The sequence below is a fragment of the Rhinolophus sinicus genome, chromosome 14 (genome assembly GCF_057876585.1).
Source record: "Rhinolophus sinicus isolate RSI-liver-muscle chromosome 14, RSI-T2T, whole genome shotgun sequence".
In the NCBI taxonomy this organism is placed as follows: domain Eukaryota; kingdom Metazoa; phylum Chordata; class Mammalia; order Chiroptera; family Rhinolophidae; genus Rhinolophus; species Rhinolophus sinicus.
The window spans coordinates 122,020,310-122,040,135 of NC_142514.1; the positions used below are offsets into that span (position 1 = coordinate 122,020,310).

The 19,826-nt window shown below is 35.3% G+C and overlaps 2 protein-coding genes across 8 annotated transcripts in view; one reads left to right on the forward strand and one right to left on the reverse strand.

The window, feature by feature from the left end:
- Positions 1–238: 238 nt before the first annotated feature.
- On the reverse strand, positions 239–3,845 carry JRKL (JRK like). 2 transcript variants are annotated; one of them, XM_088791492.1, is made up of 2 exons: positions 3,830–3,845; positions 239–3,292 (listed from the first exon to the last, which is right to left on the reverse strand). In XM_088791492.1, exon 2 carries the CDS (start codon positions 3,126–3,128, stop codon positions 1,554–1,556), a length of 1,575 nt encoding a protein of 524 aa, XP_088647618.1. In that variant the 5' UTR covers positions 3,129–3,292; positions 3,830–3,845; the 3' UTR covers positions 239–1,553. The 2 variants fall into 2 exon arrangements, with proteins under 2 accessions (XP_088647618.1, XP_019593106.2); XM_019737547.3 differs by lacking the exon at positions 3,830–3,845 and adding an exon at positions 3,686–3,787.
- The window catches only part of CCDC82 (coiled-coil domain containing 82), a 32,930-nt gene continuing 16,916 nt past the window's right edge, over positions 3,813–19,826 (forward strand). Inside the window, exons 1-4 of one of the 6 annotated variants that reach the window (XM_074335572.2) lie at positions 3,839–3,915; positions 8,071–8,134; positions 9,016–9,752; positions 10,238–10,442. In XM_074335572.2, the coding sequence (XP_074191673.2) occupies positions 9,030–9,752; positions 10,238–10,442 (928 nt within the window). In that variant the 5' untranslated portion in view covers positions 3,839–3,915; positions 8,071–8,134; positions 9,016–9,029. Of the gene's footprint in view, positions 3,916–3,976; positions 4,393–8,070; positions 8,135–9,015; positions 9,753–10,237; positions 10,443–19,826 lie in introns of those variants that run through there. The other 5 variants (XM_074335569.2, XM_019737550.3, XM_088791493.1 and 2 more) reach the window with 5 other exon arrangements.

Here is a 19,826-nt window from a genome sequence, read left to right on the forward strand (position 1 = left end):
GTCTGACTCATTATCTATGTTAACTTCTGATGCATGTTTCCTCTGCACTAAGGCAATTCATGCAACACACACAACTTTTAAAGTTCTCATCACAGATAAGTTTTTTAAAAAATCTAGACCTATATCATAAAGGTAACAGAAATTACAGAAAGCTAAAAATCTTTCTGAATTTTTAGAATTCTAAGAAAGGCACTACAAAATACAAAGTATTTCAATGACAACATTAAACCTTAAAAAATGACAGAGCGAGAACAATTATACTTTATTTTTCAAATTTAAGGCCAAAACATTAAGCAATATGGAGACCATTAAACAATATGGAGGCTTTTAAATCACAAATTAAATTAATATTCACATTTGTAAAGTCTTTCATGTCTTGAATAAACATATTAAATTTACTAAGTAAATTTATCAAAATTCTGACAAATTCTAGAAGAAATTACATGTGTTTACAAATGTCAAAATAATAAATGATGAAATTCCTTAGAATCTGGCACTTTCCATAATTATTTTCATTTTCTTCATAAACTAGGTCATAATCTATGGCTTATCAAAAACAATAAAAACTTTATTATTTTCATATGAAATACAAGAAGGTACAACACTTTTTCAAATTATAGACAGTATCAAGTACACAGTAAAAAAAAAAAAAAAAAACTTTCAAGTTCCCAAGATGTTCCTCCACATAAAAGGTGGGAGCTCATATAACCACATGTAACATTACAAAACCTATACTATAATTAGATGAATAAATAATAAATCTATACTGTTATCCAATTCATGAAAAGACCCAATTAAAAGAAGCCTATTTTCCCTTTGTATAAATAACCTAAAATTCCCAAAATTTCAACTCCCAGTTTTCTACAAGTGAATAGACGAGAATCTTTTATATCAACTTTCCAATAGTTTTCTCATTAATTCAGCAATCACTTCCTATATTGTATTTACTTCATTTGCAGAAAAATCTTCCCTTATTTGCCACCCAGACAAATGTAACAGATGATTTCTAAGTTATTTTTGTAGTTCATAGATCACTGCTGTGCCCTCATTATTGAACTTCATCTTGAATTATTATAGATCACGCTGAAATCTAACAACATAGATATTTCCTCATTCCATCAGTGTATACAGATACACAAAACATAACCATTTAAGATGGTTAGCACAAGAAAAGATTACTGTGGCAACCCTCACAAATCAATCAAAGATCTCAGGAAAGTGCTCAATTTGTTCACTATTATCTGTAACTTTTGCTAGAATATTTAAGGAATGCCACTTTTATAGGAGGGATAATTGTAGATCTACAAAAGTGAATACATGTGTACATGTAATTTATATCTATACAAAACCAGCTTCGGATTATCTGCACAAATAAAGGGACAAGAGACACAGATGATGCAAAAAACATAATCCTCAAACCACTTTACATACACTTTTATATCTGTATTTCATAGGATTATGTCGGAGCATTCAGAACACAAAGAAAATTAAGCCATCATTATAAAGAGGTTAAGAGTTACAATCACCAAAACAATGATAACATTAAAATGCCATCATTGACCTGAGTTGGTCATCTTCTGTTTATTTCTGATGGTGGCTCGAAGTTTACGTATCACCAGTCTATCAGGCAGAATCATATCACCTTGTTGTTCTAGATAATCCAATAAATTTTCAGTCCATTGGAGAGCAGTTGCATGGTTTATATGTTTCTCTGGAATCAGTTCTATTTCCTCCTCATCATTTTCACTGGATTCATCTGTCTGGCCTTGTGCTCTTCTTATGATTTCGCTATCAGTTAACACTTCATAACCTGGTTCAGTACTGTCCACTTCAAGCCATTTTTCAATGTTCTCAGTAGTCACATTTTCCAGTCCTTTGGTATGTTGTAAAATGGTGGCCACAGTAGCCAGTGAAATATCTTCTTCATCAAAGTCTAAACCTTCTTTCTCCTCTATGGTAGGGAGAATCTTCTTCCATGCTCTGCTAATAGTAACTGGCTTTACTAAATTCCATGCCATTGCCACTTCATAAAGTGCATCCAGCAGAGTTAGCTTTTTCCAGAATGATCTCAGATCATTACCTTCTTCCAAGTTGTTCTGGAGAAGACCTGCACGATAGTTCCTCTTCATTGTCTCCATGACACCCTGATCCGAGGGCTGAATCAATGAAGCTACATTAGGTGGTAAATATTTAGCAAATATTTGGCCATCATCTGACCTCAGGACATTTTCATTTGGATGTGTTGGTGAATTATCCAACAAGAGTACAGCCTTTTCCTGCAGGCCTTTGGATCTTAAGTACTCTCGAACTTGTGGCACAAATATCTTATCAAACCACTGTCGGAAAATGGAAAGATCCATCCATGCACCTTTCTGGCTGAAATAAGAGACTGGCAAGTTTGAGGTGTCAGTTGACTTGAAGGAACGAGGTTTCTTTGCTTTCCCCACAACACAAAGTTTAAGTTTGTGTAAACCTGTTGCATTGGCACAACACATGATAGTGACTCTTTCCTCAATTGACTTATGCCCAGAGACAGTGCATTTACCTTTGATTACTGAAGTCCTAGAAGGTAGGCATTTCCAAAAGAGTCCAGTTTCATCTGCATTGTAGATTTGTTCAGGCTGCAGATTCTCTCGTTCAATAAAGTCTCGAAAGTTGTTACAAAAATCTTCCACAGCAGTCTCATCTCCATTTAATCTTTCATTTCTAATGTTAATTTCTCTAATGCTGTGGCGCTGCTTAAAACGAGTTAACCAACCAGCAGAAGGGTTAAAGTCACCATCCATTCCCAAAGCATAAAAGAAGAACTCTGCCCTTTTTGCACAAATGGGTCCAGATACTGGATTCCCTTTTGCTCTTTGCTGGTTGAACCATTCCAGCATTGCTCTATCCAGTTCCTCATACATGGATGGCTTCATAGATTTTCTCTTGGCCAGAAGACTGGTGGAATCAGAACTGCTTGCATAAGTGATAATCTTTTCCTTATTTTTTCTTATATCCCGAACTGTTGTCTCACCAATTCCATAAATAACTGCCAGTTGTTTGGATGAACCTCCGTCTTCAAGCTTCTTTATGATGTCAAGCTTATCTTTAATAGTCAACACCACTCGCTTCCGTTTCCCAGACATGGTGACACTCTGGGACTCTTCCCACACTCACACTGAAGCAATCCAAACAATCCTGCTCTCACAAAGACTCACTTTAACACAGTGTTACACGCTCGGTCTTTCAACCTTACCAGGAACCTGGTGGGCCTGACCCCGTCCCTGGCTGGGCTTGGCTGGCAAAGAGACTGCAGAGGAAGGTGAAAGGGAAGGAAGTTTGAGGGAACAGGCCTTTAACTTAGATGGACAGTAGAGGAGGCCCCAAGTCACCGCGGTTAATCTGCATTACAAACATTTGTTTTATTCCCCCAGTGGCCGCGGGAAAGGCTATAACCCCATCGTAACCACAAACCTCCTTCACGCCCAGATCCCGGATACTCGCCCGTCACTAAACCTTGCCACACCCCAAAGTTACAGAGAGCGGAAGAGCCAGGGAGTCGCGGACTGGCCCCCTTCCCCAGGGGGACGGGTGATTCCTTCCCCAGCGGCCAACCCTTTCCACCGCAAGCCCCGGTCCCCGCGCTGGGCTTGGCTGGACAGTCCTCCCGGTCCCTCACAGCCCGCCGGGCCCCTCTCCCCACCTCAGTTGGAAGCGGGAGCCTGCACCGCTCCCTGACTAACGCGCGGCGACCGCTCCTCCCCCTGCACACGCTCCCGGAAGGCGCCCCCTCCCGCCGCCCGGCTCCGCCCCTTGTCCCACCCAGAGGCGGGACTTCCCCTGATACCCGGAACATGGTGGAGTGTTGACAGTCTAGAGTGGGTTCCTGGGGCGGAGGCGAAGGCGGAGGCAGAGGCGGAGGAGCTTTGAAAGGTGAGGAAGCGGAGGCGGCGCGGGCCAGCTCAGGGCGGGGACTCGCTCCGGCTCCCGCTGCTGGTGGTTTACGAGAGGGGCGGGGGCAGCCCGCCTCCCCGCGGACCGGGAGAAAAATTCCCGCGGGCGCTCGCGGGGTGGGTGGGGCAGTCTTGAGTGCATCTTCCCGCGGAGGGCTGCCTGGGATTCGCTGCAGTGGGCGGGGTGCAGTTCCTTCCGCGGCGGGAAAGTGGGCGGGACTGATGTGCACTCAAGTGGTGATTTCGCGCGTTTCTGGGGTTTCCGGGCCCTGTTTGATTTCTGAGTGCGTAGCTTCTCTAGAGTCTTAAGTGTTTGTGTGGTCCTGCGCGCGTCATCTCGAAGGGTTGTCTGAGGGTGCCACTGCCTAACTACGGTGCTTCTCCCCGCTTCTGGAGGCAGAATAGCGGACCCGCGGGAGTCCTGCGCCGGGTGCCTGCGTCCCACCAAAAGAGCCAGGTTTGTAACCATGAAAATGACTCTCGTGTTTACTTTCGAGATGATCTGTACCTTCTGCTGCCATTCATCCCTGCTGGATTTAGCGACCCACCTTCAGTGTTGCAGATTTTAATGAATACTATCGTTGTCGGGGGTGCCAGACTGGCCTGATCCAATCTGCGAAATCGTGGAGTATTGGACCGCGATCATAAGTGGGGGAAATTGGCTTTCTTCCCTTTATATGTTTCTTTATATTTTCCTATGTCTGCCGTGTTGTGCTGCCCTGCTTAACAGCCAATGGAAGAACTATGATCAATTTATTCACAGCAATGTGATAAGAACATACTTGTAGCCCTTAAAGTCATATATTAAGCTGGCTCGGTTTGACGTCCGTAGTAATTTCATCAGATTGTGAGCTCCTTAGGAGCAGAGACCTTGTTGTTGATTTTTTTCTAGTTTCGCCACAGCTCCCTGCTTGTGCTGGCACGTAGAATCCATTAAATAACTATTTCTTTGACTTCTTAAGTTCTCCCCTTTAAACTGTCATGTAAAAGCAAACATCAAGGAGAGGTGACGTTTTACAAATAAATAGGAATTCATTCCTTCTGTTAGAATTTCAAGTAATGGCTGGGGTTCCAATGCACTTCAAAGCTTAACGTGTAAACTACCGCCTAGTAGGCTATTCCTAGAATGAATCTTTTCTTGAAGATTCATCAACGTCAAAGTCTAAGAAAGGACATTTTTTCTGATGAGAAAGTCTTAGTTGTAGAGTTACTGCGTAAGAGAAAGAACACAAGCAACATGGATTATCACCTTTACGTTCTCTGGCTGTCAGCATAGCTGTGCTGTGTATGTGCATCGTGTGTGACATTAACCGTGAAGCACAAACATGTGTTAGTATTGATTGTCTTCATTCACTCATTTAGTGCTTTCTGTTTGGAGTCTCTTTGTTTTTTCTTGTTGCCCGGAAGTGAGGTATCATTAAAGAAGCTTCCTTAAATTCTCATTTCAAGAAATTGAGTGTATACTCAGCATATATAGAAATTACACCTATTTGCATGGATTCTTTTTTGAGTGAATTCTAACAATCAAGAAATGTCATATATATATATGTATATATATATGTACACTTACAAGAAGCAGAGTACAGCATTAGGAATAGAGACAGTGGAAATGTAATGGCTGTGTGTGATGTCAGAGGGATAGTGGATGGGGGGAGGGGGGTTGGCACAGTGTGAGGGATATAAATGATAAATGTCTAACTATTACTTTGTTTTGTGCACCTGAAACTAATAAAAAAAATTCAAAAAAAAAGAAATGTCTTGTCAATCTAGCTTTACCTTCTCATTTCTCTCAGGTTCAGTTCACTCACCTTTTCCCTCTGTCATCATTCTTTCCTCCCCAGCTAACATAGTAAAAGTATTCACAATGTTGAAAAAGAGAAGTCAACCATGTTCAAATTGTCTTCTTTTTCAATGACCGAATTTTTGACATTATCTATGTAAATGGTAATTTTGAAATATGAGGGACCCTGGAAATTTGGCAGGCCAAATAAAACTTGATTTGTTTTAATTAAATAATGCACTTCTCCAAACATTCAATACTGAAGAGTTCCAAAATAAATTTTTTTTCATCAGAGACTGCCTTTCTTTGAAATTGTTACTGTTCAACCGAATGAGGAATACCTTACATTTTGTGATCAGTGTCATCAATAAGATGGCAGAGGGAAGTCTGCAAATTTTCATCTCTGTAGCACATTCTTTTCTTGCTTATTGGATAAGTAATTTCCAGAAGTTTCTGGCCTAATTTATGTTACGTAATTTAAAAAGCATGTTTGTAAACTTTAAAACTATTTTAATGATTATTTTCTGAAACTAAAACTTAGCATGAATGAGAGATAAAATAATGACTTTTTAAAGGCATAATTTTTACTACCTTGTACAAATATAATATTGGCAGCAGTCACTGTGTTACATTGGACGGAGAATGAAGAGACGCGGGTTTCTAATCCCTGCTCTGTCACTAACAAGCAGTGTGATTTTTTTCAGTAAATCATGTAACTCTCTATGTCCTTAGCTTTGATTTTTATAAATGAAGATAATATCTTCCAGGAATTTAAAAATATATATGAAAATGCACTGAAAAATTACCATACAGATAGGGTTTTTTATAACTTAACTGTGCAGTCATAGGTATTTTTGTAGTGTGACAGTCTTAACCGTTTTATCATTGTCATAGGAATCACCTATTGATATGATAAATAACTGTCTTTTGAGCATGGTATAGTTGTATAAATAATCATGTAGTGTATATGAAACTGCTTTTGAGTAGTAATAAAATCTTTCACTTTAATGTTCTCAGTGTCCGCATTTGCTTTAACGTATCTGCTAAAGCCATGTTTGTCATTTGTTTTCATAATTTTTTTCATTATTTTTCCTAGTTCAGACAGATTTATTAAAAAGCCTTACCTTCTTAATACAGTGTAAAGCACGTCCACACTTCACTTATGCAAATGTAACTATTTGTGTTTAAAAAATACTTCTTTGTAGTACATGGTTTCAAAATACAAGCTGCCTAGTTTATCTGGTGCTTAAAAAGAAGAAAAAATATTTTTAAAACATGGAGGAGAAACTGGGTGGACATATTTTGAAGCAGCATCTTATGCAAAAAAACATACTTTAAAGAGTATTGTATTTTTTTAAGAGTAATATATTCAAAATGAGTAATTTTGACCACACACAGTTTTCTTCTTTGCTGACTTTAATACGAGCCTTCTATAAGATGCATCCCAAGTGTAGTTTCAAATAGCAGAATATTTGGTCTATTGGCTAGAATTTGTTAAATTTCTATTACCGTGCTGAATATATTTTGTAGCAGTTACTATGATAAGGTGGAACTTCAACCTACACTATAATTTCTGGTGTATAATTTTAACAATCTTGTTCAGATTTTATACGAGTTGTTACCATTATAGAAGTAGTCATATTGTTTTATAAACATACCAGAATGTATACAATTAAATGAGAGGTTATCTATCCTTCTCCTCCCCCATCCCCGTACCTGAAAAAGAAAAAGTAATCATTTTGGGAAGCTATAAACTTGGTTCAGGAATACTGCCATTGCTCAAAAACATGTTGATATTCTATTTTTGAAATTACCTTCAGAGTTTGAAGCACATTTTAAAAATGTCTTTAATGGTCTTTAATGGTAGTGAATATTTATCGTTTGAAATTGGATTTAATTTTTGGAAGCTGCTCACAGTCTCACAGTCTCTCTTAACTGAGACAAGTGAATAAAGTGAGTGTTTTAACCACTCGGTTAAAAAATGAAGTGTGATGTATTCATATATTTATATATAGTTTTGATACTATGGTTTGTAGACAATCTCTAGGAATATTCTTGCTATGATGGAAATGTTAGAATAATCAGTCTTAGAAGGTGATTTCTTTGAAAGAGACAGCACTCAATTGAATACGTAAACTCTTCTACATGTATTATGATGTCAGTCTCAGTCTCATTACACTGTGATCATTGTTCTAGTTTCCTTAGCACCCACAGAAGTATATAAATGCTCCTGTGTTACTGTTTTTCTAGTAATCTTAATCGTCTCTTAGTGTTGCTTTATTATATACTTGTGATAATTTTAGTGGAGTTCATCCTTTTCTGAATCAGGAATTTACATTTTTTTTCCTTTCCCAATATCGTGCTCTGCTTCGCATGAAACATTTTTGTTTTTTCACCTGACTCCATTATTGGATTGTTAGTAAGTTTTCTGTTGGATTATACTGTATCTTTAACTTGAATAGTTTAAAGTCATTGCCATTTTACTAAAGTATATAGAGGCTGCAATCTTAGTGGACAGGTTATCTCAGTTTTGCACCACTTTTTTATATTGATTACTACTTTATAATTTTCTTCATATACATTGATCCTTTATATTATAAGTCATGCCATTTCTCTGTTCAGAATCCTTTGTTTACAGGATAAAATATTCTGGTAATCCCACACTACTTTTCTATACTTGAATCTTTTTTCCAACATAAAGCCTTTTTTCATACCTTTTTAGTCACATTTATTTATTAAACATACCATGTTCTTTCCCAGTGCCAAAGTTTTGACCTTCCCATTTTTATCTGCCTGAAATCCCTTTTTTTCTTTTATTGTTTTTGTTCTAATAGAACCAACCAATCCTTCAGAAGCGTATCAGATCATATCTGTTCAATAAAATCTTCAGTGAGGCACTTACTATTCTGTTGTTTCTGCACCTTTACACTTTTATTGCAGTTATTTTTATCATTCATTTGGTACTAAATGAATATTAGCTTTTATTTTTCTAAAGTATTATGTTTATATGTTTTAGTTCTACACTTGGATAATAATCTTCTAAAGAACAGGACCCTGATTTTTCTATGTATCTCTTTCAACACAACATACAGCATAATTCAGAATAGATGTTCATATAATTTTTTACGGATGTTCAGTACATTATTAAATAACTGTTCTGCCATCTTCACTCAAGATATCTCAAGAGATGTTACTTTGGGAACATTTTATAATACCAAATAAATGTCGTTTTTACCATAAATGCATTCATTATTGTAATCTCGTTATCATTATTATATTTCTAATAACTTTATTTTGTAGACGCTTAAGTGAAAATGGTACATGTTAGAAGATATGAAACAAGGAGAAATTCTAAAACTCAAGAGTGTGAACAGAAATCTCGAGTTGATTGGAGGCGGACTAAAAGAAATATTATCTTACAAAAGGATGATAGTGATGAAGACCTTGATAATGAGGAAGAGCTTGATAGTGAGAAAAGTGTTGACAATAATGACAGTGTTGACAGTGATGAAGAGCTTTCTAATAACAAGGAGCTTGATAGTAACAAAAAGCCAGAAAATGAAAGAGAGCTTAAATTAATGAAAGTTGAAAGCGAAGGAAACAACTGTGAGCATCTCGTTAACACTGGCAACATTTCAACATATGAAGAAGAAGAAGAAGAAGACAAAACTAAACATAGTAGTATTGACTTACCAGATCATGAAAAGCATTCAGAAGAGGAGGAGGATCTCAACAAAAACACTGGACCCAAAAAAGAGGAGGATTTAGAAGAAGAACATATTAAGCGAGGAACGAGAAAAAGATTCTCCTCTGTGATGTATGACAGTGATGAGAGTGATGACAGTGATATCCTAACACCTAGAAAAGCAGGTGCTAAACGTGCATGTAGAGTGGTTGAAGATGAATGTTCTTCAGCAGAGATGGAGCAAACACAACCTGAAAAAACTTTAGCTGCAAAAAAGCAAGAACAATTCCAGAAACTGAAAGAACTCTCAAAAAGATCTCGTCAGAGACGCAATAGTAGTAGAGATTTTGAGGTGTGTTATATTTTATTGGTTTTGTTGCTGTTTTAAATTTTTACTTGAAGCATTTATTGTTATATAAAAATCAAAGTGCTGAGTCTGTTCTATTTCTCAATAATTCTAGAATTTATATTCAGTGAAATATCCATGAACATGTTTAATTGCAGTATTGTGTCTAATATATTGTTTTATCATGAGCCTCAGTTCATCACTCTTTTTCAAAATTGAAAGACTGTTTTGTGTGGTCTTTCTGTTTTTAATCTTCTATTTATAATCTTAATATCTATTTTAAATGTTTTACATTACTTACCGAGGCATATTATCCCCTTCCTAATTTGAAATTTCAACATTTAACACAAGATTTTTTTAACCTTAAAATACGAAATTAATTTTTATGAGTCATTTATTTTTTGGTTTCAGATTTAATCTTTTAATTTCACATCCATACTGACAATATTAAAAGTACAGTTTACTGAAGGAATATGTTTTAATTTGATTAGGACTCTGAAAAGGAATCCTGCCCAAGCAGTGATGAAAATGAAGAGGAGGAGGAGGAGGAGGATTATGAATCTGATGAAAGTGGAAATAATTATGTTATGGATGACTTTATAGTGCAAGATGAAGAGGGTGATGAAGAGAATAAAAGCCAGCAAGGCGAGAAGTTGACTACATCACAACTGAAATTAGTAAAACAGAATTCTCTCTGTAAGTTAAATATCAAGAAAATGGTTTATGACTGTTCTAATCATGATATTTTATCAACTTTCCAATCAGCCTTTTACTATCATGTTCTAAATCATTGATTAAGAACTGGCTTCATTTTCAGGTAACTTGAATTTTTCGGTCTGATAATACTTCATTCTAGTGGTTTGAGGAACCCCTTATAGTCTTAAAAAAAAATTTTTTAACTTTTATTTTAAGTGTGTTTTTCCAGGACCCATCAACTCCAAGTCAAGTAGTTGTTTCAATCTAGTTGTGGAGGGTGCAGCTCACAGTGGCCCATGTGAGGATCACTTTGTTATTAAGAGCACCACTTTCTAACCAACTGAGCTAACTGGCTGCCCCACTCTTGCAAATTCTTGAAAACCACCACGAGCTTTTGTTGCTGTGGGTTATAGCTATCAATATTTACTATTGTAGAAATACATAACAGAGAAGTTTAAAATAATATTAATCAATTCACTTAACATCAATAAACTCATTACATGTTAACATAAATAACATTTTTATGAAAAATAACTATTTTCCCCCAAAAGAATGATTTTACATTTTAATATTTAATGACTAGCTTAATAGAAAGCAGCTGGGTCCTTATACGTATCTGCTTTTGCATTCAGTCTGTTGTGATGTTTTTGTTGAAGTAGATGAAAACAAATTGCTTCCCACAGATAGGTAGCTGGAAAGGAGAAAAGTATTTTCAAAGTAATTGTGGATATTCTCATTTGACACAGCACAAAAATTCGACTAATGATAGTTTCTTGAAGGTTAGTTGCAATATGGAATCTGAAACCACATAAATGAAATTTTAGTATTTACATTACAATCCATTGGTCTGTTTTGGACTTTGAACGGATCTTTTGCTCATGCATGATTTTGTGACATCATGCACTGGTTATTTGGAGAATATTGGTTCGTTGGGTTATTCAGGTATTACAAATATTGACACATTTCATTATAAAATATATTTTTAAATCACATTTGTTAACATCACCACCCATCTCATAAGAAAATTCTTTAGGTTGGGGGCAGCTGTCAAGCTCAGTAGCAGACACAAGTTTTTCAAAAATCTCATAAAAGATAAAAAATCTGTTTTATATCTTTGGCAACAAAAACTGGCAGTTCTTGAAATTACAGGTTCCCTTTGTTCTTTTTTGAGAAAATATATTGCAAATGGCAGAATTACCATAGTTTGTCAGTCCTTTCAAGTAAACATGGTGTTTCATGACAATTGAAGCTTTTTCAGTCCCCAGTCCAGTTTTTCCTCAAAGTACGATCAATCATATTTTGGTTTGCAGCATACTTCCCATTTTTTCCTACTGACTACTAAAAAGATGGATGCTCAAGACTCAAGATTTAATAACATTAATAATTTTAATTTTTACTATATCAAGGACACTCTTAAGCGAAAGCTTTTTTACTGAGTACATAGCAGTGATAACTACAATAATTACTAGTCGTTTGGTGCTACTGCCATGATTCATGTTAGGGGGCCAGCTGCCTTACCCATAGTTACTTTTGCAACATTAGTGAAAAATTTCAACAGGTTGAAAACACAACTGATTATCTTAGCGTTACTGCTTTGACCTCACAGATCCCCTTAAAATGGAGTTGGGGACCTACGGGTCTACAGACCACCGGTTTGTAAAACCACTGATTATCAGGAGTATTGAAGCATCACTCAGTGAAACCTATCAGAAATAGGAAATTAGAATCTTTTATATTTCCTTATAGTTAATGAAAATATAAATAGGACCCTAAAATTTAGGTATCTGATCCCTATACTTGTACATAAATTCGAAGACTTTTTTTTTTTTTAATGATGTTTTACAACTCTGGTAGAAACAGGCTGTTGGATATATACATTTTGTTTTTTTTAAAGAATGCATCTTTCCCAATTTTTAAAAAAGAGCATAGTTACTAAAATTAAGTGTAACATGGTTCAATGTAGATCTCATGATTTGTAATAAAATAGATTTCAAGAAATTTTTCAGTTATAGAGATGCCAGTGATGGGCATTTATATATTGAAGACTAATGACTATTTTCCTTAAATCAATAGGCATTGGTTCACCTGCCACCTGGATATTTGAATCTCAGGGAAACTCAATTGGGAGGTATCCCATCATTCAGAATTATGATGTGTAGAATGTGGTAGAACATTTGTTCAGAGATACCCACTCATACCCACTTCTGCTAATTAATGAAAATAAAAGTCTAGCATGTGGGAACTATTTTAACTTCCTTCTCTATTCTACACTGCTATGCTTGCTTTTGCTTTTTTAAGGGCAGTTGTAGATGTACTGAAAAGTTGAGTACAGAGCATTCCTATCTAACTGGTCTCACACAAAATATCCCTGTTATTAATATCTTGCATTAGTTTGGTCTGTCTGGTATGATGGGCCAATATTGATACATTATTATTATTAACTGTAGTTCATAGTTTAACCCAGGGCTCACTCCTCTTTGTATTATACAGTCTATAGATCTTTTTGCTGTTTTTTAAAAAAAATATTGTTCAGTTATAGCTGACATAAAATATATTAGTTTCAGGTGTACTACATAGTAATTAGACATTTATATACCTTATGAAGTGATCCTCACAAAAAGTCTAGTACCCATCTGGCACCATACATGCTTATTACATTGTCATTGGCTATATTCCTCATGCTATACTTTACATCCCAATAACCATTTTTATAACTGGAAATTTGTACTTCTTAATCCCTTTCCCTTCTTCACCCATCCCCACACCCTCCTCCCATCTGGCAACCATCAGTTTGTTCTCTGTATCTTTGAGTTTCTTTCTGTTTTTTTTTTTATTCATTTATGTTGTTTTTTAGATGCCACATATAAGTGAAATCATACATATTTGATCTTCTGTGTCTGTCTTATTTCATTTAGCATAATACCATCTAGGTCCATCCATGTTGTCATAAATGGCAAGATTTCATTCTTTTTTATGGCTGAGTACATTGTATGGATTTTGACAAATGTATAATGACACTATAGGTATCCACCATTACAATATCATACAGAATAGTTTCATTGTTCTAAAAATCCCCTGTGTTCTACCTATCCATCCCTCCTTCCCCTGAGCCCCTGGCAACCACTGATTTTTGTAATGTCTCCATAGCATTTTTACCTTTGCCAAAATGTTTTATAGTTGGAATCACACAGCATGTAGCCTTTTCAGATTGGCTTCTTTTACTTAATAATATGCATTTAAGTTTCCTCCATGTCATAATGTGGCATGATACCTTATTTTTATCACTGAATAATAATCCATTGTATGGATATACCATGGTTTGTTTATCCATTCACCTCTTTAAGGACATGTTTGTTTCCAAGTTTTGGCAATTATGAATAAAGCTGCTGTTAACATTCATGGACAGATTTTTCTGTGGACATAAGTTTTCACCTCATTTAGGTAAATACGAAGGAGCTCTGTGCTTACTTTTACTATTGAGCATCTCTACTTCAGAAGCAGATATTACTCATTTTTTTATAGGATACGTTTTATTTTGTGTGTTATTTCTCCTTCTGGCTCTGTCCTTACAAGCTGTCTTTCCTTAACTTGTAATCATACTCATGCCTTTTCTCCCTTGAGTTGGCGTGTTCCGTTACCTACTATTCTAAACCTTATCTTTTTGTTCAAGTTTCCCGGTAATGCTACAAAGCATTGTACTCAGTCTCTTGAACCCATCAATCCAGTGAAATTGTTCTCACTCAAGTTAGTGGTAACTTCCTAGTTGCCAAAATGCTCTTCATTTCTTGTATTAACCTGGTATTGCTATGTGCCTTGCCACCAACCATTGACGACTCTCACTTTCAGAAAGTTCCCTTTTTAGCTGTTAGGGTACCAGTCCTTCTTGCCCTTCCCTTTATAATATTGCTTTCCTGTTTTTCCATTTGCTATGTAATACTGATGTTTCTAAAGGTTCCATCCTAAAGCTGCCTTCATTTTGCATGTCCTTCAGGCACTCTCCCATAACTTCAGCCCAGTCTACAGGCAGAAATCTTCAAACTTGTGTTTCCAGTACAGACTTCTCCAAAGCCTATGGCCCAGTTTTTCATCATCTTATTAAACATTTTCATCAGAGTGTCTTTCAGACACCTCAGACTCAATATGTGTAAAACTAAAGGATTGAGAGGTAGTACGAGTTTTGGGTTAGTTGTAAAATTGTTTGTTTGGTTTTTTTTGGTTGTGGTGGTGGTTACCTAACTTTATATGCATTGGTCATAAAATGAAACACCAAAAAGAATGAATTTTATGGTATGTAAAAAAGTAAATCTCAATAAAGAAAGTCAAGAGAGCATCCCCCACTAAAAAACTAACCTAAATGATTAATCAACTTCACTTCTGTTTGTATTCCTAATAGCCGTTAGAGTTGGTGGCACATTATGGGAACTCTTGTTAGTTGGACGGGTGGGTGATTAAGATAAGCATATTGGCTGAAGGCTCCTGGATCTCATATAGTTCAAGACAGAGAAATGTTAGATGTGATCAGATTTCTTAAAACATTAGAAGAAAGAAACCCACATACTTTACAGTGATAACTTATGACTTGGTCAATGTTTTTAATACTTACCGATGTTTATGCCATTTATGAATATAAGTAAAATTAAATGCAGGCAGTTTTCAATTTGCCAAAGGATTGTGTTTTAAAGGTTGCTATAAATTAATTCTTGCATTTGAAAATCAGAATATATTTTCTCATTAAAGGGATAACCTATATGATGAATTATGAAACCCACTCTATGGCCTGGGTTAGGTTGTAATTAGGCTAGTAGTCCCAGATTCATTCTCTCCCCAATCTCTATAAGAACACTGACAAATAGTGATATTCAACATATCATCAAAATTTAGGAGCAACATTTCCTAACCCCAAATTTATTACCCAATAGTCATAATCAGTGGCTTATACTATTTTACCTTTTTGAAGAGAACAGTTTTATCTGTAAGAAAACGTTTTGTCACCTTCACTGTCTGCCATTTGGCTCTGAGAGATGCATCAGTAACACTTCAAAATAGGCTAGTTTCCACTTCTGCTATATAGTTGCAGCCTTGGAAGACAATCACAGTCCTTTTCCTTTCTCGTCATTCCCTATTAGTATTTCTCTATATTTATTCTGAGACTGCGATTCCCAGAAAAGATATGATAGAAAGTAGAGGGACACACTAGCAGTGGTCTATCGTATCCCAAATCTGTAATGCATATTCACCAAAAATATTACTCACAGGTAGATAGAAATAACTTTCAGATTTGTGGACACTGAAGATTATTTTTTCCAATACTCTGCTATATGCTCAGAGTGACAAAGAACCAAGTAGTAAATATAAGAAAAGTATATCTCTAGTGCCTTGCTAGATAAATACTTGCTACCAGAATACTGGAAATTAGACTAAGAGTGAATGTTAACTAGTTTTCACCTAGCACAGAAAGAGGTTCATTCTATCAAAGCAGCACAGAGTGTGCCTAAGAACAATCTTGCAATCATTTATGCTAAATGTTAAATCCTAGAAATTTCCCTCTTAGTCTAGGAAAAGTACCAGTGTAATATTTTGGCACAAGGTCAAAAGTTAACACTGCCCTGAAGACTCAGAGGAAGAAAATGTCTGTGAAAAATGTTTTATTTAAGGAAACAAAAGAAAATTGTATAAAGCATTTGCTTTGCAATCTGTGGGAAAGACATAGGACGTTACAAAAAGAACAATTTGAGGTGAAAGAGAGCTAACTAAGGATAAATTGCCAGAAAATTGAAAAATAACATCAGAAATACAATCTATATTTAAAGAAGTAAAGAGCAGGAAAATCAGTACAGAAAAATCTCTTCAGTGATGTATAGAAGAAATTCTTCTAGCATAGAGAAAAAAAAGAAATCAGTTCTGAGGGAGAAGTTAGTAAATAAAGGAATAGAAATAAAGACTATTTCACAAGTTCCTGTGGAGGGTATATACAACAAATGAAAATCTGAAGGAAGAAAATCACATAACTTTAGTGAGATATGTAAAAGAAGATTTTAATGTACTAAGAGGCATACCTTATTTTTTAATGGAAAAACATATGGAAATGGGAACTTAAAAATGTCATAGAAGAAAATATTCTTGAGTTGCTGAACACACCATTTATGCAGATTAAAGAAGCACACATCCCAACAAGTTGATAAAAACAGATTCACAAATAGACATGTGAAGGAAATATTTTTCTAATTACACGAATAAAGAAAAGTTATCTAACTATTCTTTTTGGAAATTAAAAATGGTGTAATATTAGGTGCCATATTAACATTAATATGTCAAAAGAAAAATTATATCATAATTTCAGTAAATTCTAAAAAGGCATTTGATAAAATTCCATGTCCATATCTAGTTTATAGAAATATTTAAAATACTAATACAAGCATATGTCCTTCGCATGACAAAGAATATTTTAAACCAAGAGCCAAAAAAACAAACAAAAAAAAACCATGAGCCAACATCATACTTATAATGAAACACTAGAGATAGTTTCTTTACAATGAAGAACAAGATAAAAATATTCTTTGTTATAGATATTTTTGAATAATATATGACATGAAATTAAACAGGAAATATAACTATTGAAAAGGAAAAGACATTATTTGAACATAATTTGATTATATATACACAAGCTGTAAGATTCTGATTTATTTAACCAAGGATACGGATGTTAAGAGAAAGGATACAAATACATTGCAAGCAGGAGTAGATGCAGCATATATTTCCATAATTTTCTCATGTTCTTTTTTCCTTATGTGGGCTTTCGGGGGAGGATCTGTTAGAGCAGAAAAAGAAGCCAATTTCTTGTTCTACCTCTGCCCTTTTACACTGGGCTGACACCTCCATTCCAGAAGAAAGTACACCAACAAATATACCTAAGAGAATATTTATAAACATTATCTTGGTTCTTGAAATAAGCTTAGCACTAACAAGACCACATCCTCCTCAGGGTTGGGGGAGTAAACAGTGAGTGCCCAGGAATTCTCGAACAGTATCTCCTCTCCAGCTCTGTAATGTCCCAGGAAACTCATTTTGCACAAATATTTAAGAATCTGACTGTTTTTGAATTAGTGAAAGATCTTAGGAAAATGACCACGTTCACAATAAATACGTAAAACTTAATAATTTTCTTGTATACTATTAATAATGATTTACGTGGTGTAATGAGAGAAAATTCCATTTACACTAGCAAACACAATAAAGTTCCTATGCCTAATCTTAAGAATAAAAGCATGGCTTTCTAGGTTCAAGAATAAACTTTACTGTGAAGTAGAAAATAAAAGGGAAGACTCAGCATGTTTCTGGAAGGTAATAAATAGTACAAGAAGGTTATTTCTTCTTGTTTTATTTAATCTTATAACACAATCATAAAGTTTACCTGGAAGAACAAATACATAAGAATAAAAACAAAGAGTAAGTCAAAAGGACTTGCACTACCAGATACAAGAAGTTACCACAAAATTGCAGTAAGTAAAGCAGTGTAGTACTGATAGGAGAATGATGGCTCATTAGGAAGGGCAAAGAGTGCTGGGAAAACTTTGTGTGTGTGTGTGTGTGTGTGTGTGTGTGTGTGTGTGTGTGTGTGTGTGTATGAAATTAATGTATGATAAAGGATGCATGGAAAATCAACAGAATGACTAGACTATTCAGTGGTTGGATGTGGGGATATTGATTACGTTGGAAAAATCAAGTTATGCATAAACACAAACATTGTTAGTTTTTTCCTGTGTCCTTTTACAATTTTTTTTATAATCATGGAAGAAAGTTACAAACAATATTCCTAGGATATTCCACAGAAACCCATCCAATATTGGAGTTAAAGCACTGAATAAAGTTCTGGAGAAGGTCTGAGCTCTGTTTTGATTCTGCCTCTATCTAGTTGTGTGACCTAGTGTACATTATTTCATCACTGTGTCAGTTTTCTTAATTTTAAGATGAGAGATTTGAATTTTATTTTCTCTAATTTTTCCATCCAAGTCTAAAATTTCTAAATGTTCTGAAGTACCATGTTTTCCTGAAAAAGAGACCTAGCCAGGCAATCAACTCTAATGTGTCTTTTGGAGCAAAAATTAATATGAGACCTGGTCTTATTTTACTATAATATAATACTGTGTATAGTATAATATAATACAATATAATTAATACAGTTAATATAATTAATATACAAATAACATATATAATATAAATATGTATAATGTAATAAATATAAAATGCCGGATCTTACATTAATTTTTGCTCCAAAAGACGCATTAGAGCTGATTGTCCGGCTAGGTCTTATTTTGGGGGAAATGGTATAATAGTATCAAATCTAACAGATTTGATAGTGTCCATGCAGAACAATATCTATCTAGGGGATAACAGCATGAAATCTGGAGTCAGACTGCCTGGGTTCCAACCTTGATTCCAACACTTACTGCTGTGTTTCTCCTAAAATAAGATCGGATCTTAATTAATTTTTGCTCAAGACGCATTAGGGCTTATGTTCAGGGAATGTGATTCTGAAAAACCATGCTTGGGCTTATTTTCTGGTTAGGTCTTATTTTCAGGGAAACACAGTAGTTGTTTGATCTTAGGGAGGTTTTTCATTCTGTGTGTATCTGTTTCAACTAAAAAGAAACCAAGGGTCATGATAGTACCTTTTAGGCTTGTTGTGAGAAATAAAGCAATGCGTGTAAGTGCATAAAATGATGCCTGGCATATATTTGCTCAATTCCTTTTTTTGTTTTGTTTTGTTTTTTCCATTTGAGATACGAGGAACATAATTTCTCCACCACCCCTCCCCTGCACTCAAGCACAATTAAATTGAGGTCTTCTTCCTGACATTTCTAAGGAAGCTCCTGATACACATCTGTGGTTAGGGAAAAAACTCTCCAGATGATTCTGATCTTTTGCCCTTTCTTTTTACTCCCAATCCTAAAGAGACTCTATTATTAGGGTCTTTGAAATAGAGTAGCAGTTCCCCAAAACTATAGCAGGAGAATAACATTGGGCATTAGCACATTCGAGACTGATAAAAATTCAGTGAGATAAAAAGTTTCATTTCAATTTAGATGATAGTTAAACTTAGTGCGCAGGGAATGAATTTTAATTTTTTTCTCAACATATCTATTAATATGCCTAAAACAGTTTTCCCTTAATACAGTTCGGGAAGTGGTAGATAAAGTTTAAGTGCATTAAAATACTCAAATTAGGTACTAGCACTAAAATACTATATCCAGAAGTTGATGAAAGTCTAGTCAGACATGAAGTCTATTGAAGTATTATTTCATTTTCCAATTATGCTCTACTGATTTTTAAAAAGATATTCATAAATGGCTATAATCAGTTCTTGTGTAATTTTCAATTGATCAT